Source organism: Mustela erminea, chromosome 5, assembly GCF_009829155.1.
Source record: "Mustela erminea isolate mMusErm1 chromosome 5, mMusErm1.Pri, whole genome shotgun sequence".
NCBI lineage: Eukaryota > Metazoa > Chordata > Mammalia > Carnivora > Mustelidae > Mustela > Mustela erminea.
In genome coordinates this window covers 46,899,323-46,926,773 of record NC_045618.1, presented here as the reverse complement: position 1 = coordinate 46,926,773, position 27,451 = coordinate 46,899,323, and the positions used below count along the sequence as shown (strand labels likewise).

Below are 27,451 nucleotides of genomic sequence, written 5' to 3'. Positions count from 1 at the left end.
TTCCTCAAACCCTCCAGTCTGCCTTTTGTCATTTTTGTCCTTCAAACTCGCCTTTGATACTGTGTTAGAAGGAGGTGATGAGCAGAGGAAAGGTTGTATGTCTTTTACTTGTTGCTCCTTCTGTTTGGGGTGACCTTTCATCTCTCCTCTATTACCCTGGTCATATTTCCAGATTTACGTGACATCCCTTACTTTTCTGACTCCTCAAGCCAAAACTGTGTGTCTTTCTTGTGCTTTCTGTGATAACTCCTGTTATAGACTTACCACTTATGGTAATTGCTTGTTTACTTGCCTTCTCTGTTAACTCCTGGAAGGCGGGGCCATATCATTTGTCTTTGTGTTCCCAGTGCCCAATACAGAGCCTGGCATATGGTCATTTTACCATTTTTGATTGCAAACAACAGAAATCAACTCTGGCTCACTGAAGGAAAAGAAAAGGTATTTATTGAAAGGATATTAGTTAGCTTACAGAAATGACTGGAAGACTGGAGAATGAGACTCTGAGAACAAATAGGAAACCAACCAACCTCAGGGCTAGACCATAGTCATAGTGATGCTATAGAATTATGCTTTTCCTGTTTAAGACACCATCAACTACCCTGCAGGACGCTGGATGCCATTGCTAGAACACCACCAATGTGTGCTTTATGCTACTGCCCTAAAAATGAATTTTTAACTGTCATAGCAATGTTAGGTCTAGATTAAAATTCTGCATGAAAGCATCTAATTGACTAGTTGATATGCCTGGTCCCTAAATAGGAAAGTAACTCTGTGGCCTCTTGGGCTTATGTGGTTGATTTTAGGCCCCAGCTTCCTTTTAAGACATACATAGTAGCAGATTCTGCAAGCACAGGAAGGGAGTTCAGATGCTAGGCTGTCAAAAGTAAAACTGACACATGTCTTTTTCAATAAATATTTGATAAATATTTATTAGATGAATGAATGAGAGAATTGGAGCCATAATTTCCCATCTCTAAATATTTACGTCATCAAGCATTGAAGTGATTATGGTACCACTTAATCTAATTCACAGGAAAATCAATTCCAAGCCATAAAATAAGGAAAAGATAAGCAAAATCAGCAAAGTTCTGTTTTTTAAAATGAAACTGCATTGTTAAATCATTAATTTATAATTCACTTATAATTATATATATTATAATTAAATTATTATTAAATACAGTTATTTGAGTTAAATTTAAGGTATCTTTTTGTTTCCCTTTTTTGCAATACCTGAAGCATGTTTTTGTTTATCCCATCATCTAACATTGGATACAGCCGGGATTTGAACTTGGCCAAACTGATTCCAGAGCACTTAACTCCTGTTTTTATAGTCTTTGTATAGTTGTGTTCAGCAATGACTTAATTGAAGCAAACAACAGCAGACTAATGTTTCAGAGAGCTCAGTGAGAAGAATGTTTCTACTTGTGAAAAAAAGTTTTTATTTCAAAGTCATCTTACCCATCAAATAAAAGGTCTTCTTGCAATCATTTTATAACACTGTTTGGCATTATGTACCAAAGTCGAATATATTCATACCCTATATCCTAGAAATTTTATTCATAAGTATTTTTTTTGATGCCTGCACTTGTGCCTTAGAAATGTAGAAAACACTGTATGACTTTGTAATTATTTATAATAGCCTAATATTGGAAACAAGCCAAGAGTCTATTAATATTAGAGTGGATAAATAAAATTGTGATATATTTTCTCAAAATGAAAAACTATACAGAAATGAAAACTAACAAACTACTGCTATGTGTATGAGTATGACTGTCTCAAACACACATTGGAGAGTGAGAAAAGCTAGACCAAAGAATACATTCTGAATCCTTCTATGTTTCGTTTATGTAGAATGCAGAAACAGACAAAGCTCATCTCACATTAAAAGTCAAGATAGTGGTTCTTTTTTGGGAAGATTGGAAGGGGACAGAGGGCTTCCTGTTACTGGTAATGTTCTATTTCTTGACCCAAGAGATACTTATAATAGGTGGTATGTTCACGCTGAAAATTCATGGAGTTGTACTGTTCTGATACGAATGTTGTACTTTAATTAAAAAGTAAAAACAAAGGGGCGCCTGGTGGCTCAGTGGGTTAAAGCCTCTGCCTTAAGCTCAGGTCATGATCTCAGGGTCCTGGGATCGAGCCCCACATCAGGCTCTCTGCTCAGCGGGGAGCCTGCTTCCCCCACCCTCTCTCTGCCTACTTGTGATCTCTGTCTGTCAAATAAATAAATAAAATCTTTAAAAAAAAAAAAAGTAAAAACAAAGACAAAAAAACCAGACTTGTGTATGGACTACTTTGGGGAGCATGGCTCAGCAAACTCCCTAAAGTTGTGTGTAAAGTTTTATCTGAATATGTATGTGTTGGTGTATTTTAAGGGAGAGAAGATCCTTAGCACTAATCAGATTCTCAGAGGGGCTCATGACTTTAAAAAGGTTAAGAACCTACCTCACCAAAGCCTGAATATTCAGAAAAGGTATTGTTAAATACATTATGATGGAAAGCTTGTTTTTACAGTGAGGTGAATGAATCCTTGTCTCTGTGATCAGACCCTCTAGGTTTTACATCCCATCCTCTCACACTTTCTCCAGGCTTTTGCTTCTATAGTCATCCTCTTTCTCTACTTCATCCCCATTTTCTTTCTCTGTGGATGATTGCCATTGGCATAACCCCCGTTAATTAATTTCATTATTTTTTTTGAAGGCCTCTGTTGATTACACATCTTCTGTCAGTTGCCACTCCATTTCCCAACTCCCCTTCACATCAAAATGCCTACAGAGGGTTATGGATACTTCCTCACCTCCTCCTCCTGTTGTCTCCTCTGCTCATTCCAGTTGGGCTTTCGTTCTTACTAATAACACTCTACTGAAATGGGTCTTCTCAAGGTCACAATGATTCGAGTGTTGTTGAAACCACTGGTCAAATATCTCGAGTTGAGAGGAAGTGGGGTGAGAATACCTTAGGTATAGAGAATTGATTTAATCTTTCTCATTTCATGGTACTCTTTCATCAACTGGCCTGTGCTAAAGCAGGAGCCCTGCTTCAATTTCATCTTTCTTAATACTCCATTTTTCACTCTCATTCCCTTTTTCCCCTATAGATATCCACTTTAGTACATTTAGCATATGATCCTGAATGTATCTTTGAAAACTATAGTGCTGTTTTGAAAACATGTTTTTAATGTATATAAATGATATCTTGTTATACATTCTTTTCTCTTTCCTCCTATTTTCATTCAGTAAATTTAAAAAATTTATCGGTGTTGCTATGTACATTCATGTAATTGCTTCTAACTTCTGCATGGCATTCAGATCATGGTATCTGCCACATTTTAAAATGATTTCTTTACTTTTGGGCACCTCAGCTTGTTCATTCATTCAGCAAATATTGATCACACACTATTCTCTAGGCACTGTATTAGAAACTGGTTATATAGCAGTGACTAAAACAGAAAAATTCCTACCCTCCTTGAACTTAAAATCTTGTGGAGAGGCAAAGAAAGAGATAATAACATGAGTAAGTATAAAATGTACTGCGTTAGGTAGTGAAAAGTCATAAGGTGGGAAAATCAGAACAAGGGAAGAGAATATGAAGTGTTGGATGTGCAAGGCTGTTGACCTTTTAAATAGGGTGGCCATGGAAAGCCTCACTGAGATGGTGACCGAGAAGGGAGGGTCTGAGGAAGGTCTGGCTTGGCTGGCATCAGGGAAGGCTAGTCCAGGCACAGAGAGCAGCAAGTAGAAAAGCTCCAGAGACTGGAACATGCCTCTGTTTATTCAAGGATCCGTCAAAACACTGCCATGTTACCTCCAAGAAGCTAAGAGTTTTTCTAGTATGCTAACCTTTGCCTTATACTACTAGGATTTATTCCTGCCATCTTATTTTATCTTTTATGTTTACCGTAGTTTCTTTTCCTTTCTTCTTTTTCCTATTTTCTAAGGATAAATAAAACTTTTGGTGCCAGTTTAAAAGTTATGTATTCCAGGGGCACGTGGGTGGCTCAGTGGGTTAAAGCCTCTGCCTTCGGCTCAGGTCATGAGGATCCTGGGAGCCTCAGGTCCTGGGATCAAGCCCCACATCAGGCTCTCTGCTCAGCAGGGAGCCTGCTTCCACCTCTCTCTCTTTCTGCCTGCCTCTCTGCCTACTTGTGATCGCTGCCTGTCAAATAAAACAAACAAACAAACAAAAGTTATGTATTCTATTTTTATTCTTCTGGGGGTTACCCTTTACTTAGATTCATATTGTATTCATTTTCTTCTTTCAGTTTTTTAAAGCTTATTGATTTTTCATCATTATTCTAAGTATTTCCTCACCTCCATTTTTTTTTCCACCTCTGAAAGTCCTTTTATTTAGATGTTGACTCTAATTTTTCTAGCCTCTGTGTTTGGTAGGGGTTCAGAACTAATTCCTCAATTTTTTTCTTTTCAAATGCCCCTTATTTTTTAGAGCAGTTTTAGATTCACAGCAAAATCGAATAGAAAGTACAGAATTCCCATATAGTCCTGTCCCAACACAAGCACAGCCTCCCCAACAATAATCATCCCACACCAGAGTGGGACATTTGTTACAATTTGTGAACCTACATTGACACATATTATCACCCAAAGTCCATAGTTTACATTACAGGTCACTCTTCGTGTTGTACATTCTGTAGGTTTTGACAAATGTATAATGACATTAATAGAATGACAGATAAAGAATAGTTTCACTGCCCTAAAAATCCTCTGTACTTAGCCTATTTATCCCTCCTCTCTAACCCCTATCTTTTTTTTTTTTTAAAGATTTTATTTATTTATTTATTTATTTGACAGAGATCACAAGTAGGCAGAGAGGCAGGCAGAGAGAGAGGGGGGAGGAAGCAGGCTCCCTGCTGAGCAGAGAGCCCGACGTGGGGCTCGATCCCAGGACCCTGGAATCATGACCTGAGCCAAAGTCAGAGGCTTTAACCCACTGAGCCACCCAGGCGCCCTAACCTCTATCTTTTTATAGTCTCCAAGTTTTGTCTTTTCCAGAAGGTCTTGTAGTTGGAATCATTCAGTATGTGGTCTTTTCAGGTTGACTTTTTTCACTCAGTAATAAGCATGTGTCCTTTTGTGGCTTAATAGCTCACTTCTTTTTATAACTGAGTAGTATTCCGTTGTCTGGATGTATCGCAGTTTATCCATTCACCTACTGAAGGACACCTTAGTTCTTTCCAAATTGTGGCAATTATGAATAAAGATACTATGAACATCCACATGTAGTTTTTTATATGGACATGTTTTCAGCTCATATGTGTAAATGCCTAGAAGTATGATAGCTGGATTGTGTGGTAAGAGTATGCCTAGTTTTTGTAAGGAACTGCCAGACTGTCTTCCAGAGTGACTATGTGCCATTTGCATTCCTTACCAGCAATAAATGAGAGTTCTTGTTGCCCCACATTCTTGCCATCATTAGGTGTTCCCAATGTCCTAGATTTTGGCTATTCTAATAGGGGTTTGGTGGTATCTCATTGTTATTTTACTTTGCATTTCTCTAGTGATATATTATGTGGAACATCTTTTTATATGCTTACTTGTCTTCTATATATCTTCTTTGGTGAGCATCTGCTCTCCCAAGTCTTTTGTCCATTTTTTAATCAGGTAGTATGTTATATTGTTGAGTTTTAAGTGTTCTTTATATATTTTGGTTAAGAGTCCTATATCAGATACATCTTTTGCAAGCATTTCCTCCAGTCTGTGGGTTGTCTTCTCATTCTGTTAAGCCTGTATATTTTTAAACTTCTGTAATATATATTTTCTATTTATTTATACCTTCCTAACATCTCATCCTGATCATCTCCTTAATGATTTTATTTTTGAAGCAATTATTGTGTTATTTAGCCTGTCTTTAAATTTTTCAGTTGTTGCATTTTTTAAAATACCCAGTATCTCTAGTTGGTTCTTTATTATTCCTTATTATTTTCCTAATGTCCTACTTTAGTTTCCTGAGGATGTTTGTTATGCTTATCTAAGAAATGTGTTTGGTCTGGACTATAAATTCTGTTTCCTCTGGGATAGGTTGTTCTGGTTTTGGCCTTTTTCCCTCCACCCCTCCCTTGTACTCCTACAATATTTGTTGTGTTTTGTTTTGAAGATTTTATTTATTTATTTGACAGACAGAGATCCCAAGTAGGCAGAGAGGCAGGCAGAAGGAGAGGGGGAAGCATGCTCCCTGCTGAGCAGAGAGCCCGATGTGGGGATTTGATCCCAGGACCCTGAGACCATGACCTGAGCCCAAGAGAGAGACTTAATCCACAGAGCCACCCAGGCGCCCCTCCTGTAATGTTTTTCGTTTTTGTTTTTGTTTTTTTCCTGGAGCTCATATTCGCTTGAGAATATCAACTCCTTTGACTGATAATATGTATAGGTAAAAATCCCATGTTCAAATTTATACCCTTCCTGGTGAATTTGTAGAGTGTAAGTGTATGCATGTAAGAGAGAAGGGTGTTTATAAAGTTAGTGCAGCTTTACCAAAGAAGTAGTTTGGTTTTGGCTATTAGATATACAGGTAGAGTTATCAAGTAGGAATTTTGGGTCTCAATGACCAGTCATGGCTGTTGATATGAATTTGAAAGTGAGCAGTGGTTAATGGGACTAACACCTTTTCTTGAGAATATGAAGAAAGGGGAGATCCTGGAGGTAGGTTTAATTGCTGAAAATTTGTTAAGGGATTTTAAAGAATAGAAGATATACTTTGTCTAGGACTGGTTCTGGCCATTGGAATGTTTAGAAAGAACAATACATCATCTAATCAAGCTGATTTGCTTACGCTTGTCAATTATGGGTCATTGTTTCAGGCTTCTGTGGAATAGTTTATGTAGTATATATACAGTTGACCCTTGGATAACACCACGTTTGAACTGTGTAGGTCTACCTATATGTAGGTTTTTAAAAGTACAGTAGTGTAAATGTATTTTCCCTTATGATATTCTTAATAACATTTTCTTTTCTTTAGCTTACCTTATTGTAAGAGTACAGTATGCAATACATGTAACATACAAAGTATGTGTTAATCAACTGTTATCTGTAAGACTTCTGGTCAACAGTAGGCAAGCCGGGTCAAAAGTTATATGCATATTTTTTACTGCACCAATGGCTGATACTCCTAATCCCCACATTGTCATCTGTTGTAGTAAGAGATATGGGGTAAGGAATTTCAGGCCCTACTCTGCTACTGATGAACTGTGCTGTTTTGGGCAAATCAGATTTGCCTTTCTACATTTTAATTTCCTCATCAACAAAATGTTGAGATTGAACCAAAATACTTTTAAGGTCTTTTAAAAAAATTTTATGAGTTTTGGGGCACCTGAGTGGTTCAGTCAGGTAAGCATCTGACTTCGATTTCAGCTCAGGTCTTGGGATCATGATATTGAGCCCTGCATTGGGCTCTGCACTTGGCACAGAGTTGTCTTGAGATTTTTCTTTCTCCCCTCCTTGCTCTCTAAATAAATAAATAATAAAAATTTAAGAAATTCTATAAGTCTTTAAAGACATACAATTGTAAATCTAGACCAACAGATTAATTTTTTTATATTTTCTTGAGATGATTTCATCAGAATTGAATTAGTTGATAAGTGTACAATTTAAGTACTTGCTGGATTACTTTTCAGAACAAGTATTCTAATTCACAATGCCATTGATAATTTTTTTTTATTGTTTAGAATGATTTTATTTTAAGGCTACACAATATATATACATTTGTAAGTGCACATATGATGTGTATTATGTACAAGGGTTAGACAGCTGTTTAAAGACAGCCAGGACCTGCTGGGAAATTATTGTCTATGAAAGTGTAGAAAATAACAAAGATCAACTTAGGAGACAAAAACTAGACATGGATACAAAGTATGGATATAGGTTTTCCCAATTAAGAACAGTATCTTCACCAGCTCCTCCCTGCTAGGTGGTCACCACAGGGGGGAAAACTTTAATCAAAGACAGAGCTTCGGGGTGTTGGTTCCCCGACTGAGGGAGAGAAGGGAAGAGCAACAGACAAAACCGCCACTCTTTGGTAGTGGGCTAGGCAGCACCCAGGCCACAGACGTCCTGGTCACTGAAGGAGCAATGAACCCTGCTCTGCCAGCTTTTCTCAGGCAAACTTAATCCCCTTGCCTCACCAGAATGTCGGAAAGGTCCTCGGTTCCTTCCAGCTTTAGATTCTTTTCATTGGCTAAGTGTAGGAGACAGGCAAAGGCCAGGGGTATAGAGAGGTTCTGAGCCATGAGAGGAGGAAGGCTCTTCTGCAGGTCCCTTGTGAGCCCGCTGAGCATCTTCTCATCAGCCACCTTCACCGGGTCCTCTTTTCCAGTTTCACTGTGGTTTGTCTCTGTGTCTGCTTGCTTGGAGAACTTTGTCAGCAAACTCCACATGCTCTGCTTCAACTTCTTCATGTCCATTCTCTTGGCAGTCTTGGCATAATGAATTTCAATTTTATTTACCTTCTGAGGTTCAGCTACCAGATTTGACTCCCCATAAGTGATGATGTCTAATCCTTGGACTTCAGGCACATCACCATTCTCTTGTGCTGTCTTGGGTGGATGGCAGGATGTAAGGTCAAAGGTCCCACTTGGTCCCACAAATAAGTCATCCGACTCTTCATAGTCACTGTCAGCAGCCTGTAATCCAGGGCAAAAGTTGGAGGTGTCATTAGGGTTATTGTAATCATAGTCTCCAATTTCTTCATAATGCTCGGTTCCTGCTCTCTGGCCTTGGGCAGTCTTAAGTAACCTGGTGCCTGGTTTGAGATGCAGCCGGACAAGATGATCTGTCTCGTAGAAGAAATCTGGGGGAAGAGTGGTGGCTTTCCAATTCTGGTTCTCCAAAGTGGACTTGGCCAGAATAGTAGAAGCCTTTGTTTTTTTAAAATATACATCAAAGTCAATATCATCGTCAAAGTCAATTTCAAAATCCTTCTTTGTACTCTTCTTTTTGTTCTCTGATTTGGAGGAAGCATCATGTTTGAGTTGGGGTCTAAAGCGCCAGTGATCTGGGCCAGCCCACATTGACATGGTACGGGGACTAAAATAGGAATATTCTCCAGGTTTCGTGGATAGAAGAGGGCACATAGTCCTAATGTCTCCATCCCCAAGGGGAATCATTTCTCTCGGGCAGCTCGGAGTGCGGCAGGGCTCCTTCCAGCTCCTGAACTTGGTGCGGTCGCCGGCAGCACTGTGCTCAGGTTCATCGTTCGCATCAAAGTCGTCGTCCATGGGCCCGTCAGGGAAGTCCTCGCAGTCACTCTCCTCTACCTCGGCATTGATGTCAAACACCTGCTCGTTTTTCTTGAACTTGTCTACCAGAGCAGAGACAGACTCATTATGTGTCTCACTGTCCCATTTCGTGAACTGGAACCCGGCCAGGGAAGGGCAGATCTGGCCATCCTCTGCACACTGCTGCATGGGCGCTTTTAAATCTGTCGCTTCCACCCAACCTAAATCCGGCAGCTCCAGGGGTTCCTCGGTGGACAGAGTCTGCACATCGGAAGGGAACAGCAGCTCACTTCTGTAGTCATGGCAGTGGAGGGTAGACAGAAACACCCCAGCTGTGCTGCACTCATCGAACGAGGCCACCGTCTTCTGAAACATGGGGTCGATCTCGCACTTCCGATCTGCTTCAGAGACATTGAGGTTGTTCACATTCTGCTCGATGGTTTTATAGGAGTGCTTCTTTTTGGGCTTTTGAGCCTTTTTGGTTGTTCCTGTTTCAGTAGCGCTTCCACCTGCATCATGGCTCTCTGCTTCTTCTGGGGAGGGTGTGTCTTTGCCCAGCCCCCCAAGGACTCTGTAGACATCAGCATGGACCGCGTCCACACGCACTGCATAGATCTTTGTGCTGGCATCCAGAGTGCCAGCAGCCACTTTAAAGTTGGTCGGTTCGGTGTCTTTCTGTTTAAGAATCTCTGACATAAAATCAATCAAGTGCAAGCCAAAAGCGTTCTTGGTCGTGATTTTATTTTCAGTGGACAGTTTGATACAGGTGGAGTAATGTTCTGTAATCTGCGTGTTTGTAAACTTAGGGGTTGTGGCTGAAGTGTCAGTATTCCTGCTGGATGGGGAGGCCAGCAGGCGAGGCGAGTCCGAGCTGAACTGCAGGTCCAGCACTCGCGAGCGCCGCCGCTGCAGCCGCTCCTTCTCGTCGTCATTCTGAGGAAAGTCTTCGAGGACTGGAGTGCCAGGAGTATTGAGAGGGGCCTTCCGGGGCAGGGACGTGGAGAACGCCCGTTCTGAAGGTGAGGCGGCACTGTGGGGGTGCCCACGGATTTCTGGGCAGGGAGGTCCCATTTTGTTCGCTTTCTCTGGAGCTGGTTTTAAATCGCGCGCCGAGAAGCCCTAGTGCCGTAACCTGCCATTAATAATTTTTAATTGTGTTTATTTTCCTTACAGCTCTATCAGCATTGAACTTACTGTTCTTAATTCATGTTTGTTAATTTATTGGATATAATAGAGTACCTCAAAGTTTAATTTCCTTAATTATTTGCAAGACCAGCAATTCTTAAGCATTTTAGTATTTGGGTTTCCTGATATATGAATTGTTTGTTTATAGTCACTGATCCTGTAAGTCCTACAGATTAAAAATTTATATTAGTCATGGGGCACCTGCATGGCTCAGCAGGTTAAACCTCTGCCTTTGGCTCAGGTCATGATCTCAGAGTCCTGGGATTGAGCCCCGCATCAGGCTCTCTGCTCAACAGGAAGCCTGCTTCCTCCCCCTCTCTCTCTGTCTGCCTCTCTGCCTACTTGTGATCTCTCTCTCTGTCAGATAAATAAATAAAATCTTTAAAAAAATTATATTCATCATTATTAACTGGAAGAACAACAGAATTCTCAAAGTTTTCAGGTATTCTCAAAAGTTCTTTTCAGGTGCTTCTTATCAAATAAATGTATTACTTATTATAATTTGTAGGGAAAAGTGAAAAAGGATTTTTAAAAAGGCTTTTAAAGTGTATTTAAATAGGTGGTAAGATGAAATAAGAGTGTTTGGGGTGCTTGGGTGGCCCAGTCAGTTTATCACAGGGTTCTGGAATCAAGTCCTAAGTTAGGCTCAATGCTCACCGGGAAGTCTGCTTGAAAATTCTCTCTCTCCCTTCTCTTTCTGCCTCTCCCCCTGCTAGTGCACACACACTCTCTCTCTCTCGCTTTCTCAAATAAATAAATCTTTTAAAAAATCAAAATGTTCTACATTAATCAAATGACAGAATTATAAATCTTGTCTGCCTACTTTTCAAGAACAGTGATATTTAAATCAGGGTATCTCATGTTTTAATATATTATATAGCTGAATTTTAGATTGCTTATTTCATGTAGATGTATTTTTAATCACCCCAGTGAGTACTATTTCTTTTTTTAAGTTTTTATTTAATCAGTGTGAGTACTATTTCAAATAGCTTACATATGCCTAAGAAATAGAGAAGAAAAACCAGATATTGTATGCTTGAGAGAAACTTTTGGGAAGATTCCAGTGGAAGCAACAATTCATTTCAGATACTAGCTAACAAATGCTTATGATGATTTAAAGAGGAAGTAAGAACTTTGAGATGTGGGAGTGGTATGCATATGGGAAATTAAGTAAAAAGAGATGGTGCAAGAGACAAAATTTAAAACCAGACTTCCCTTTCATTCTAGGCTGGTATGTGCCATATATTTGCATTTCATATGCAGGGCTGAATATGAAAAGATTTTCATTACAGGATTGGTAGTTGATACTTGTTGTTATCATTAATTTGTATGGAATCTAATTTCACTGTAAGAGTGGCAAATCTCATAGGTTCCTTATGTTTAAAGAACGTAAATAGCATTAAAAATTCTCCAGATACCATTTCCTCACCCACCCCCTGCCACCGCCTTCTTTTTTAAGGTTTTATTTTTAAGTAATCTCTGCACCCATTGTGGGACTTGAACTCACAACCGCGAAACCAAATGTTGTGCTCCACCGACTGAGCCAGCCAAGCTTCCTTCCTTATCCCTTTTAACCATTTCCTACTTTTCTCCCTCCATTTCTGCACTTTTAAACTTTAATTCCTTTTATGCCTTTTTCCCCCTCATCGTTTTTACTCCTTTTCTTGCCGTTTCTCTGTTCATCTTTCTTCCTTTTCTCTTATTTTCGGTCATCTATTCTTTTTCTTACCTGCTAATTGCCTCATACTCATCAATCAGTTTAATCTATCCCACATAACTATTAACTTTTTTGTCCGTCAAAGCCCGTGTTCACTAGTAGGTCTCCCCAGGGAATTGCTTTCTTCTCTTCCATTCTTGAACTATGGTGTAGCAGAACTCCAAATTAAAAGCCATGAGAGGTGAGTCATAAACTGATGTATTTGGTCTTGGGCAAGCTGTTTAAATTTTATGTTTCAGTTTCTTCAATTATAAAGAGAAGAATTGAAACTAAATCTCCAATGGCCGTTCCTGGCTCCAAAATCCTGTGATTCTGTGGTGTCTTAACTTTCCCTCTTTTTCCCCTTCTGTGCTGACCTTACTCATCTCATAATAATTATTATAAGATGTAGGGTGTGTGTGTGTGTGTGTGTGTGTGTATACATATACACATCTAATAATAAGTATTTATAAACCTATCATACTGCTATAATTTATATGAGGGAGTAAAAAGAAATAAAGGACAGGGTTCCTGCCTTTGAATTGTTTATAGTCTGTCTGGAGAAAAAAGAGGTATCTGTATGTTAACACTCAATAATTTCCAGTCTGTTCCTGTTCTTCCCAGACTAGATCCATATTCCCAAGGGAATACAGCTATTTTAGTTCCAACCGAATTTCTGAAATAAGAGGCAGGGTTGCCCCTGAACACAGTAAATGATTCCTTTTTATGTTCTTAAACATCTAGGAATTCCTGTTGTAGTTGTTGTGTAACACTGTTTTACACTATTCACTTGATTCTAGTCTAGAATTTATTCATGATAGAAAAATTTAGAACTAAAGAGTTAAGTCTTTGTTGTACTTTAGTAGATGACCACTCTGTCCTTCTTATACTTTTTTTGTGTGTTCATATGTCTGTGCATTTATATGTTTGTATAATTATGTTCAAATATAATTTTCCAGATGGCTAAGTAAATGTGACCGGCAAGTCTTTTCACACCATATATATTTACACTTTTTTCTTTGGTTTGTTTCTGCACCTACTTTGTATGGGGGTATTGCTTTTGGAGACACTTTTTTCCTTTCTCAGTCTGTATGCATTCTCTGATAAAAACATAACCACTCCGTAGGGATTTAGGGGCAGTGGCTGAGGGAGCAGGAAGGAACTGGGCATATTTATAAAAGGTCAACTGAAGAATCCTTGTGATAAAATTGTTCTGTATCTTGACCTTGGTGATGAATACATGAAGCTACACGTGTGATAAAAGTGCATAGAACTAAATATACCCACATGCACACATGCACATGCATACATGAATACAAGTCAAATTGAGGAAATCAAAACAAGATAGGTAAATTCATCAATGCAGTATTCCAACTGTGATATTGTATTACAGTTTTGTAAGATGTTGTCATTGGGAGAAACTAGGTAGGTGTGCCAGATCTTTATTATGTCTTTGAACTGAATGAGAATATATTATTATCTGAAACTAAAAGGTTTGACTAAAAATAATAGCAATTTATGGGAGTCTGCTGAAAGATAATGTAACATGGAATGTAGCTACAGGAAGTACATTGACATACCATACTGGGCATGAATTCTGTAAAACTGCTGGATACAAAATCAGTATAACAAATCTGTTGTAGGGACGCCTGGGTGGCTCAGTTGGTTAAGCAGCTGCCTTCGGCTCAGGTCATGTTCCCAGCGTCCTGGGATCGAGTCCCGCATCAGGCTCCTTGCTCCGCAGGGAGCCTGCTTCTCCCTCTTGACTCTGCCTTCCACTCTGTCTGCCTGTGCTCGCTCTCGCTCTCTCTCTGACAAATAAATAAATAAAATCTTAAAAAAAAAAACCCAAATCTGTTGTATTTCCATACACTAATAACAAACTACCAGAGAAATTAAGAAAATCAGTTTACAATTACATTGAAAATAATAAAATACCTAGGAATAAATTTAACCAAGGAGGTGAAAGACCTGTACCCTAAAAACTGTTAAGACATTGGTGAATGAAATTGATGAAAGAAGACACAAATAAATGGAAATATATTCCATGGATTGAAAAATTTAATGTTAAAATGTCCATAGTACCCAAACCAATCTCAGATTCCATACAATCTCTATCAAAGTTCCAGTGGCATTTTTCATAGAAATAGAACAATCCTAAAATTTATGTGGAACCATAAAAGACTATGAGTAGCCAAAGCAATCTTGAGAAAGAAGGACAAAGCTGGAGGAATCACACTTCCTGATTTCAAACTATATTACAAAGCTAGAGTAATCAAAATAGTATGATACTGCCATAAAAACAGACCCATAGATCAATGGAACAGAATAGAGAGCCCAGAAATAAACCTACGTTTACATAGCTAATTAATCAATGGCAAGGGAGATAAGAATATACAGTGGGAATGGAGAGTCTCTTCAATAAACAGTGATGGGCAAGTTGGACAGCCACATGTAGAAGAATGAAACTGGATCACTGTCTTTCACCACACACAAAAATTAACCCAAAATAGATTAAAGACTCATGTGTAAGACGTGAAACCATAAAACTTCTGGAAGAAAACTTAGTAACCTCCTAGACATTGGTCTTGGTGATGATTTTTTGGAATTTGACACCAGAATTGAAGGTAACAACAGCAAAAACAAATAAGTTGGGACTACATCAAACTAAAAAGATATGCAGATCAAAGGAAACCATTAACAAAATGAAAAGGCAACCTACTGAATAGGAGAAAATATTTGTGAATTATATATCTGACAAGGGGTTAATACCCAAAATACATAAAGGATTTGTATAACTCAATAACAAAAACCCAAGTGATCCAATTAAAAAAATGGGCTGAGGATTTTTTTTGCAATTATTATTATTTTTTTTAAATTTTTTTTTATAAACATATATTTTTATCCCCAGGGGTACAGGTCTGTGAATCGCCAGTGGGCTGAGGATTTAAATAGACATTTCTTTCCAAAGAAGACACACAGATGGCCAACAGGTACATGAGGAGATGCTCAACATCACGAAATCATTAGGGAAGTGCAAATAAAAAACACAATGAGATTGCCTCACACCTGTTAGAAGTGCTGTTATCAAATGACAATAAATAATATCTGTTGGCAATGATGTGGAGAAAAGGGAACCCTCATGCACTGCTGGTAGGAAAGTAAATTGGCACAGCCACTGTGGGAAACAATGTGGAGGTTCCCCCCAAAATTAAAAATGGAACTACCATACATTCTAGCAGTTCCACTTCTGAGTGTTTATCCACAGAAAATAAAACCACCAATTCAAAAAGATATATGCACCTACCCACGTGTTCATTACAGCATTGTTTACAGTAGTCAAGATATAGAAGCATCCTAACTATCCCTAAATAGATGAATGGATAAAGAAGATGTTGGGGGGGGTATGTGTGTATACATATATACAATGGAACTCACCCATAAAAAGAATAAAATCTTCCCATTTGTGACAACACAGATGGACCTTGAGGGCATCTAAGTTAAAGAAGTCAGAGAAAAACAAATATGATTTCACTTATATGTAGCATATAAAATACTAAACAAAACAGAATTTTCTAGTTTTCCTAATTAATTTCTGGTTTCATACCATTGGAAAAGATATTTGATATGATTTTAATCCTCTTAAATATATTACTACTTATTTTGTGGCCTAGCCTATGATCTGTCTTGGAAAATGTTGGATGTGAAATTGAGAATTGAACTTGAACTTGAGAGTTGAACTTATTCTGGGGCACCTGGGTGGCTCAGTCAGTTAAGCATCTGCCTTTAGCTCAGTTCAAGATCCAAGGGTCTCAGGACTGAGCCCCATGTCTGGCTCCCTGCTCAGTGGGAAACATGCTTCTCCCTTTCTCTGCCCTTCACCCTGCTTGTGCTCTCTCGCTCTCTCTCTGTGTCAAATTTTAAAAAATAATAAAATCTTTATTTAAGAAAAAGAGAAGAGTGTGTATTCTTGTTGCTTTTGGATGGAAATTCTGTAAATATATGTTAAGTCCCTCTGATCTAATGTGTCATGTAAGTCTGATTTTTCCTGTTGATTTTTTGTCTGGGTGAGGTATTAGGGTTCCCTACTATCATTATATTGCTCTGTTTTTCTTTTTAGATCTGTTAAATTTTCCCTTAATATTATTAAACAGTAGGTGCTTCTATTAAATAATTTAGGTGCTTCTGTGTTGGGTGAATAGATATTTACAAATGTTACATCCTTGGGGGCACCTTGGTGGCTCAGTTGGTTAAGCATCTGACTCTTGATTTTGGCTCAGGTCCTGGGGATCATGCTGTGCACTGGGCTCTGCACTGAGCAAGGAGTCTACTTGTTCTTTACCCCTCATCCCACTCATACTCACTCTCTCTCTCTCTCAAATAAATAAAATCTTTTGAAAAATGTCGTATCCTCTTTATCATTATGTAACCCCCTTCTTTGTCTCTCATTATTGCCTTTGTTTTGAAGTTTGTTTTGTCTAATATAAGTATAGCTATTCTGGCTTTCTTTTGGTTTCCATTTCCATGGAATATCTTTTTTCCGTCTCTTCACTTTCTTCTTCCATCCATTCACTTTCTTTTCTTTCTCTCTCCTTCTTTTTTTAAAAAGATTTTCTTTATTCCAGATAGAGTAGCAGTGGGAAAGGAGATGCAGAGGGAGAGGAACAGGCAGGCTCCATGCTCAGGGCTTGATCTAGGGACCCTGAATTCACGACCTGAGCTGAAACCAAGAATCAGACACTCAGCTGAGTGAGCCACTAGGAGTTCCCATACCCTCACTTTCAGTTTGTTTGTGCCTTTTACATCTAAAGTGTGTTCTTATGGGCAGCATATAGATGTGTCTTTGTTTAATCCATTCAGCTACTCTGTGTTGGAATTTAGTCCATTTACATTTAAAGTAATTGTTGATAGTTATGTGCTTACTGACATTTTGTTTTACCTTCTGCTTTTATAGTTTCTCTCTTTTCCTTCTTTGCTCTCTTCCTTTGTGGTTTGATGACTTTTTAAAAAGATTTATTTATTTATTTTAGAGAGAGAAAGAGAGAGACAGTGCCTGATGGGAGGTGGGGGGGAGAAAGGGACAGAGGGAGGAGAGAGTCTCAGGCAGACTCCCCACTGAGTTAGGAGCCTGACGCAGTGTTGAGCTCATGATCCTGAGATCATGACCTGAGCCAAAATCAAGAGTCAGATGCTTAACTGACTGAGCTACCCAGGTGCCTTTGAGGACTTGCTGTAGTGGAATGGTTATATTCCTTTCTCCTTATTTTTTGTGTTATTTACTATAGGTTTTTGCTTTGTGGTTACCATGAAGCTTACATATAACATCCTGTACCTCTAGCAGTCTGTTTTAAGTCAATAACAACTTAAGTTTGTTCCTGTTCTAAAGCTTAATATTTATACTCTCCTTCTACACATTTTATGTTTTAATATCACATTTTTGTGTATCCTTTAATTAATATCTCAATCATAATTATTTTTACTATTTTTGTATTTTAACCTTCATATTAGCTTTATAAGTATATGATCTACTACCTTTGCTTTATATTTAATTTTCCAGTGAGACTTTTTCTTTCATGTGCTTTTGTTACTAATGAAAGAAGTTCCCTTAACTTTTCTTATAAGGCCAGTTTAGTGGTGATAAACTCCTTTAGCTTTTTCTTATCTGGAAAACTATCTGTCCTTCAATTCTGAATGATAATTTTCTGGGTAGAGTATACTGGTTGTAAGTATTTTTCTTTCAGCACTTCGAATATCATGCCACTGCCTTCTGGCCTGAAAAGTTGGTTCTGGGAAATCCACTGATAGTATTATGGGGGATTCCTTTGTAAATAACAAGTTGTTTTCCTCTTGCTTTTAATATGTTGTCTTTAGCTTTAACTCATGACATTTTATTTTTTTAAGTCCATTTATTTATTTATATGAGAGAGAAAATGAAAGAGAGTGAGCATGAGAGGGGGAAGGTCAAAGGGAGAAGCAGATCCCCATATGAGCAGGGAACCCGATGCAGGACTCGATCCTGGGACTGCAGGATCATGACCTGAGCTGAAGACAGTCACTCAACCAACTGAGCCACCCAGGTGCCCTAACTTTTGACATTTTAATTACAGTGTGTTTTGATGTGGGTTTCTTTGGGTTTCTCATATCTGGAACTGGTTAGGTTTCCTGAATCTGAGTGTTTTTTTTTCCTGCTCCAAGTTAGGGAAGTTTTCTGCCATTATTTATTAAACAAGATTTCTGCCTCTTTTTCTCTTTCTTCTTCTGAGAGTCCTATAATGCAAATGGTAGTTCATTTGATAGCCCATAAGTCCCACTGTCTCTTTCCTGTCTTCTTGCAATAAGATTTTAGAAATATTCAAAAAATATATATGCCACTCCATATTTACTGACTGAAGTTTTTCAGTGAGTCTGAAGTGGAGTGATGTCTTAGTTTTTGAAACACATATATCTATCCTGACCATTTTTTGCAGTTCAAAATACAATAAGGTTGTTCTTATGTTATTTCTTATTCATTATTTTTATCCTTCATTCCATTCTAAGACATTTTATCAAATTTTGACTCAAACACTTTTGGTCCTTTCCCCCTTTCTCTTCTACTTCCCACAAACATCTGTATCAAGTATCACTGGCTTAGGTAAATCCAATGTCTTTTGCTGTTACTTCCCTCTTATTAGTAGATACTCCATGTTGGTTAGAGCTGTGGTTTCTTCCTCTTGATGTGCTTGTGACTACTGTGTTTCAATTTGCTTTCCTGCAAAAGCTTTGACCCTAAATGAAACTCATATGCAGATGTGTGTGTGTGTGTGTGTGTGTGTGTGTGTATGTGTTCAACATTATAAAGATAACATAAAATAAGTTGATGCAATACAGTTGGATTGACTATACTCTAAGACTTAAGCAGTGGCATTGTCTCTTCATTTGTTGTTTAAAATTACTAATAACTACAACCTACTCAAATGCTCAATTTTAAGAAAATATGGTGATGACATATTGAATTCCATAATACACATTGCTTATTATCTTGGTCAGAAGACCTGCATTCCCTGATATCCCATCTGTGTCTTGTCAAGGAGTTGATAAAACTGATGCTATTTAAATGGTATTTTAAAATCTGTAATAGCCCAGTGGAAAACACAGGGAGAAACCTCTTTGACCTCAGCCATAGCAATTTCTTACTAGACACATCACCACAGGCAAGGGTAACAAAAGCAAAAATGAACTATTGGGACTTAAGATAAAAACCTTCTGCATGGCAAAGGAAACAATCAACAAAACTAAAAGGCAGCCTATGGAATGAGAAAAATTATTTGCAAGTGACATATCTGATAAATGGTTTAGTATCCAAAATCTGTAAAGAACTTCTCAAACTCAACACCCCCAAAACAAATAATCCAATTAAGAAATGGGCAGAAGACATCAGTAGACACTTTTCCAAAGAAAACATCCAGATCGCTAACAGATACACAAAAAGATGCTCAATATCACTCATCATCAGGGAAATACAAATCAAAACCACAATAAGATACCATTTGACACCTGTCAGGATGGCTAAAATTAATAACACAAGAAACAACAAGTGTTATCAAGAATACAGAGAAAGGAGAACCTCCTTGCACCATTGGTGGGAATGCAAACTGGTACAGCCACTCTAGAAAACAGTATGGAGGTTCCTCTAAATGTTAAAAATAGAACTACCCTATGCTCTAGTAATTGCACTACTAGGTATTTACCCAAAGAATATAAAACTACAGTTGCAAAGGGATACTTGCACTGTGATGTTTATAGCAACATTATCAACAATAAGCAAATTGTGGAAAGAGCCCAAATGTCCATCAACTGAAAATGAATAAAGAAGATGTGGTATATGTATACAATGGAATATTACTCCATTTTGATAGCCATCAAAATGAATTAAATCTTGCCATTTCCAATGAAATGGATGGAGCTAGAGTATATTATGCTAAATGATATAAGTCAGAGAAGAACAAGCACCATATGATCTCACGTATAAGTGGAATTTAAGAAAGAAGATAGATGAACATACGTAAAGGGGAAAAGAAAAGACAGAGGGAAACAAGCCATAAAAGACTCTTAATGCTAGAGAACAAACTGAGGTTTGATGAAGGGACTTGAGTGGGGATGGGCTAGATGGGTGATGGGTATTAGGGAGGGCACTTGTTATGATGAGCACTGGGTATTTTAAGAGGTGAATCACTAAATTCTACTCTGGAAACCAATATTGTAGTGTATGTTAACTACCTAAAATTTAAATTAAAGAAAAACACAAAATCTGTAATAAAGGGAAAATACTATACATCATGCCCCAGAAATAGGCATTTTTTTCATACTCCTTTCTCCTGTACACATTTATCCTTTTGTGTCATTAATTATTATTTTATTTTTTCTCCATCATTCTCCCCATTATTTGCTTTTTTTCCCCTTTAATGTATAGCTCTTCTTAACTGAAATGTGTTTAAGGAAGAGCTGGTGTTTGAAAATGACTTACTGGGTCTTAAGCATGTGGAAAAGATATATGCAATCATTTTCTTTGAAAATTGTCATTGTTAACAGAACTTAAGTATCTACAGGCATCTTAGTGGGAAATATTTCATTGGAATTAATTTAAGTTCAATTTTTATTCTTTCCAGTACAGTTTTTCTCAAACTCTGAGGCTTGCAGAATTCACAAACTGAGATCTGGCATCATTTTCAAAGAAAGACCTTCAGTGATGTGTAAGTAGCTTTTTTCATTTTGATTTGTTTCTATTAGTTGTTTTCTGTATTAAATACTGAAAAGTTATTTTACCATTCTCTGGAGAGAATTTGGCATATATTCACCATAAAATGATTAACAAGTAACACAATATATCTTATTGAAAGATGTCTTATGATGTGCCCTGGGTCACTATAATTGACTGTGAGGAGAGGCAACATCCTCAAGTATAAAGAATACTGGATTAAAGGACTTACCTTGTCTGCCACTAACTAGCTACATCCTTAAGTGAGCCATCTTCTGAATTTTAGTTTCTTTGGCTATATAATGAGGAATTAGACTAGGATTAGTAATAAAATCCTTTCCCCTGGAAATGTCTGTTATTCCCAGCTTTACTTTTTTTCTTTTTATAATAAATCAAAGGTTAGTAATCATCTAAAAGGGAGCTCTCAAATTACATAGTTTTGAGTTTTTGTATTGATTTTTGCTTGGAAATAAATATTGGGAGAGGATGACTAGGAGACTAGGAGACAAGTAAGCTCCTACCCTTCCCAGCCCCCCCCCCCACTCCTGCTCATGAAATTTGCCTCACATAGTCCATTAATTTAGGTTAATTAAGCTTGTTTTTTAAAAAAGTCACGTTTGCCTTGGTTGGGTTGAACCTTTTTAAAAGGATCGCACCCTACTTTTAAGTATGATATACAAATAAGATTTCTTTCAATATTTCCATACAGTGCTGATCCTGAAGGAGTGCCAGTTTTCAAGGAGATGGGAGAAAGGGACAATAAAGTGGGGGTCACATCTATGCATGGGGCTTTTGTGGGGACAATGGTAGGGAAACTAGGCAGGCTGAAGGGCAGTAGTTGGAACCTGGAAGGGAGATAGGAGAAGAGAGAGCTTGAGGTGGAATAAAAGAATAGACAAAGATGTGGGAAAGTAGAACTGGACAGGAAACTTCTTTGAAGGCAGAGACTATGGCTTTCATCAATATTGTCTAACACCAACTCCTAGAATAGTGTCAGATCTTAATAAGTATTTATGAAAAATGCATTGAATGAATGAATCACTCAATATATTTCTAATTTTGCCTAAGGTTGTGATGGTTTTGGTTATTGGTTACTAGACTCAAAGCATCTAGGTTATCTCTGGCTGCTCTACATTCAATAACTACAGACAGGTAGTTAAGTTGAGACAGGTAATTGAGGTTCAGAAAATTGATTCTGAATCACAGAAGAAAGGTCTTACACTTGAGGGTTATAAAGTGAACTATTAATTCATTTAACAAATATTATTTTAAGCAGCTACCTACCATACTTAGGGTACTAGCTGGGAATGGAAAAATGGGGTAGTGGTTATAGTGTATAGTTCTATTTGATGGAATATTATGTAGGCACTTAGTGTAATTATGAAGATTATAGCAGTTTGGGAAAATGCTTACTAAAGAAATATAAAATATGTATATTCTATCTTATATTGTTCATGAGGACTAGTAGGATGTTTTTTTCTCTCAAAGAAGACTAGGAAACATTGTTAAATAGAAAGCCGATTTATTATTGGGAATAGAATAGTTGAATTTCTTTTCCTTTCTTTTATTTTGTACAATTCACAAAGTTTAAATGAAAATCCAAATAAACTCAAGTTTTAAAACAAATATGATGAATATGTATTGACCAGAAAAAGGAAATACTGTTTTGTCAAAGAGGAAGAAAACAAAACTAAATTTGTAGGGCAGGATGGGTTACCTTGGTTAGAAGAAAAATTAGAGATGAAGTTTAGAAAAGATGGAAATGAGAGTCTCTGGTTTAGTTTTAGTAATATAGGAAAGGATGGCTAGATTACATTCTTAATGTGGGATTACTTTTTTAAAAATTTCTGATATGAGGAATTTGAAAGGCAGGGCAAGGGCTTGGGGGGTAGGGAAGGAAAAAATGAAACAAGATGGGATTGAGAGGGAGACATACCATAAGAGACTCTCTTTTTTTTTTTTTTTTTTAAAGATTTTATTTATTTATTTGACAGAGAGAGATCACAAGTAGGCAGAGAGGCAGGCAGAGAGAGAGAGGAGGAAGCAGGCTCCCTGCTGAGCAGAGAGCCCAATGCGGGACTCGATCCCAGGACCCTGAGATCATGACCTGAGCCGAAGGCAGTGGCTTAACCCACTGAGCCACCCAGGCGCCCGAGACTCTTAATCTCACAAAACAAACTGAGGGTTGCTGGGGGGTGGGAGATAGGGAGAGGGTGGTTGGGTTATGGACATTGGGAGGGTATGTACTATGGTGAGTGGTGTGAAATGTGTAAGCCTGATGATTCATAGACCTATACTCCCAGGGCATATAATGCGTTATATGTTAATAAAGATAATTTAAAAATTTAAAAAAATAAAGTAATATGGCACTCTTAAAGAAAGAAAGAAAATTTCTTCTAGCCTATTTATTTAAGTGAACTGGAGTGAGGGATATTCGAACAAGTCCATTGTGTTATCGATGATTTTTACATATAGGTCTTAAGTTTTTGACTGTTTGTCATTCTCTGTTTGAAAGATTTTTGCAAAACCCCTATGCTCAGATTTTTTGTTTTTCATATATCTTTAAAATGTTACCTTTCCACTCTTTTCTTATCCTTAGAGTTAGCCTACATAGCAAATACTTAAGGACTTTGACCTACTGGAGTGATAGTAGCAATATGAAAGAATCTGAATTGATTGGGTAGATATTGAAAGGGAGGAAAACAAAGGATTCTCCATTAATTTGTGAATGGGTAAGAGCTTTCTTATAACGATTTATTAATTTTGTTCTCATAAACCTTTTAGAACTACAGAGCTCATTCTTCTTGTTTTTCTATTCTCAAAGAAAAATAGATGTACTTTGAAATGAAATACTAGCTAAGCAGGTATCTGAAATTTTAAGAAGATGCCTATCAATATTTTATAAGGTAACTCCTTAAGTTATCTACATCATGTTGAACAAAGAAGAATTAAAAAACAGTGGTTAATGATGTAGTATTATCATTAACACTAGCTTGTATAAACTTGTGTTGGAGTTTTATATTACTGTGATTATTTACAGAACTGTTGGATCGATTGCTTGTTTTGTGTAGCCCCCAGTTTAAATGAACTCAAAGAAACTTACATCCAAAAAAAAAAAAGAGAAAGAAAGAAAGAAAGAAAAGAAATTTACCTATGTACCTCCTAATTGTTTAGGGGTTTTTGCTGTCATGTACTACACTAAAAGTCCAAGTTTTGTGTGAGACGAGGAATGCTTTCCTCAAATGCTCTTTCCAAGGAATTGTTGGTAGTTCTTCCCAATGCAAGGCATTTTATCTTAATGTATATGTAGTATTTTTCACGAGGATTGTAATTTTCATACCCCAGTGTAAGTCTCTTGGCTAAATGGAATTGTTAGAAAATACTGTTGTTCATTTCTATATAAAAGATTTTCAGTATTTTCTTTGCCTTATAAATTTTAACAATATCTTTCCCCTAAAGATATTCTTCTAGTATGTAAATATTATCTAAATATCTAGTAACCATAATATTTAGATAGTATGATATTTAATATCTAATATCTAAAGATGTTCTTCTAAAACTCAAACTTATTTTAAAAACAGTTGAATTAAAATAAAAAGTAGAGGTGCATTTTCAGTATTTTCTGAATGGATTAAAGGGCACTTAGATCTTATAAGAAGTCACCTGGAACGTTGCCAGCTGTATTCTTGGCATTACATACTTGATCAGCAGTGCCTTAAGACATCTTGTTTACCTTCCTAACCACTTTCTGCCCTCAAATGAATAAATGGAAAACAACATCAAGGTGAGAGAACTGGAGTGATATATAATTTATTTTCTTGTCAATAAACTGTGAGAAGATTTTATCACCACTTTAAAATTATTTTCTTATATGTATTGATGAAGAACAGTAATTTTTTCTCCTTTAATAGTGATATACCGTAGTCAGTTGTAAATGAGATCAAGTTATTAAACTTTGTCAATCAGGAAGATGTAACAAAATGAATTTCACATACAAATTTCTCCCAAATATCTCCTTATTAGTATAATAGTTGTTTATTTCCAATGGCTAAGGTAGTAGCTTTCAAAAGAATGTATTAAATATATATATATGTTTTCGTGATAATACTGTTCTCATTCTCTCCCTTCTTTCTGCATAGCAATATGTAAGACTACATAGTATGCAATAGTGACAATATGCTATAGTTTAAATAACATGAAGTTAGAGGGGCACTTGGCTGGCTCAGTTGGAAGAGTATGCGACTCTTGATCTGAGAGTTGTGAGTTCAAGCCCACGCTGGGTGTAATTATTTAAGTAATTACTACTTAATAAATAAATAAATAAATAAACTTAAATAACATGAAGTTACAGTCTAGGAAAAATGAGAATATTTAAATGTCTTAATTATAATGACAGTGTTTTACCAAGATTTTTTTTTTTTTTTTTTTTTTTTTTATTTGTCAGAGAGAGAGAGAGCGTGAACACAGGCAGACAGAATGGCAGGCAGAGGCAGAGGGAGAAGCAGACTCCCTGCCGAGCAAGGAGCCCGATGTGGGACTCGATCCCAGGACGCTGGGATCATGACCTGAGCCGAAGGCAGCTGCCCAACCAACTGAGCCACCCAGGCGTCCCGATTACCAAGATATTTTTAAGATTTTTATCAATCAAGAGCTTATAGCTTCAAATTCATGCACACATAAAAGCAAATAAACACATATGGAGGCTTGGTTAATGACCTGCCAATTCTACTTTAATAAATTTTTTTTGAAGAAATAATAGGATTTGTAGCCATAGGTTTATGTTCAAGATTATTCATCCTGGCATTAAAAAATATCAACAAAGTTAGTAGAAGTACATTCAACAATAAAGAAATAGATCAATAATGTTATGTCCATAAAATAAAATACTATGGAGCCATTAAGATATATTTTCAAAGACTATGTAATGAAATGAAGAAAAAGGTTAAATACAAAAGTACTTTTAAAAAAGGTACTTTTAAACAAAACAAAACAAAATTTAAAAATTTTTAAATAAAAAATGTGCTTTCGTCCTCCTACATTTTAGAAATGGATAGATGATCATCAGGGTAAAACTACTTGTTTTTTTGTGAAACACCTGTTACATGTAGTCAGCTGAGAGTGACGACTGTTTAACAGTCTTCCCAGGAGACAGCTTATTACTTTCTCTTTACTGTCAGGCTAGGGGCCATTTCTGAAAAGTTTAATCCCTTTATTTTGTGCAGAAATCTTATATGTAAGGGAGTTGCTAATTGGAGTCATATACATATAAATAAAAGAAGTAGAAACATTTGACCCTTCTTTAGGTTTGTTTTCTAAGCAAACAGTGGGAATATTTAGAGTATATTTAAGCAATGGATACAGATTCTGCAAAATGTGGCATGAATTCTGAAACGTCATTATGTTAGAAAATTTATTACGTTAGCAATAAAGAAATTTCAACAAGTTTTGGGATTATGATGAAAATGGTGACAGTTATATTACAAACAAGTATACTCCATAAAAATTTGTTTGCCCTCAGTTACTTTATAGTCTACAAAGTTCATTTACTTTGAACTAGCATTTTCTAAAGCATCTTTTAGAGGTTTTTTTTCTAGTTTTTAAGTGGGAAAATAGGGTTCATTGTTCAAATAGACTTGGAAAATCTTGGACTAGTAAGCAAAGTTAAAGTTACCTTTATCAAAGGACGGCTGATGCTTTCATATTTTTATATATTTTATTATAAATATACAAAAGAGGCATATTGTGTGTGTGTGTGTGTGTGTGTGTGTAGTTTATTTGTCCTTTTTTTCATTTATAGGAACTAAATTTAGTATGACACATGTTGGAAAGTATCTGTTTGAAATTAAACTTTTTTCCCGTAACTGTTATATAAGGAATGACCATACTGTAGAAGGTGTATTCTCCTCGTTAAACAAATAAAGTTGAAATAACACCTGAAGGGAATTTTGCTATCAAAGTGTTTGCAAATACATAATGGGATTCTACTTTATGTATTTTTTCTTTGAATTTATTATAAGCATGCATTACTGTTCTAATCTCTGCCCCACTTTTGTTATTTGAAGTTCCTCTGTTTGTTGTATCTGCTGAGACTCACTCATGGTGGGTTTTTCTTTGGATGTTTTTGTAGTTTTGGAGTATGAGGTCATCTTTCGCTGGGCTTTATCTGTGGAGAACCTGGGTTAAGGGTATTCCCTTCTAGAACTGTTCTGTATTTGCTTCCCCCAGGGTATCACTAGCCTGGGAACAGTTACTGCTAATATCTGTTTGGAGCTTCTTGGGACTATGCAGATGGCTTATGGTCAAACATCATATCCAAGTCTGTGTAGGCCTGTTGTTATACATTCACAGAGGAGACTTTTTACCAGTCCCCACTCCCCGCAAAGCTGGGACCAGATTGAGGCAATCTATAATCTCCCTGTACCAGTGGATGGATTTTTAAAATCCACTCTTTAACTAGGGATATAGGCCTTTGAGGCTTTTGGTTTTATACAGATGTCTCAGTTCTAATTCCCTATCTTATGTGGTTCCAAAGCCTTGTCTCCTGTCCCTGTGATGCCTTTTAAAACACAAACCCCTTGAGTACTAAAGAGATCAGCAAATTTCCCCA

The 27,451-nt window shown here is 37.0% G+C and overlaps 2 protein-coding genes across 14 annotated transcripts in view; one reads left to right on the top strand and one right to left on the bottom strand.

Moving 5' to 3' along the window:
• Positions 1–27,451, top strand: part of DENND4A (DENN domain containing 4A) — a 144,612-nt gene that overhangs the window by 32,366 nt on the left and 84,795 nt on the right. For 9 of the 13 annotated variants that reach the window (XM_032342915.1, XM_032342920.1, XM_032342914.1 and 6 more), the window contains exon 2: positions 20,756–20,839. The gene's annotated coding sequence lies outside the window, so the exon portion shown is untranslated. Of the gene's footprint in view, positions 1–20,755; positions 20,840–23,443; positions 23,577–23,628; positions 23,751–24,410; positions 24,629–27,451 lie in introns of those variants that run through there. The other 4 variants (XM_032342910.1, XM_032342911.1, XM_032342912.1 and 1 more) reach the window with 4 other exon arrangements.
• Positions 7,725–10,355, bottom strand: LOC116590720 (condensin complex subunit 2-like). The gene has a single exon (XM_032342923.1). It carries the CDS (start codon positions 10,298–10,300, stop codon positions 8,120–8,122), a length of 2,181 nt encoding a protein of 726 aa, XP_032198814.1. The 5' UTR covers positions 10,301–10,355; the 3' UTR covers positions 7,725–8,119.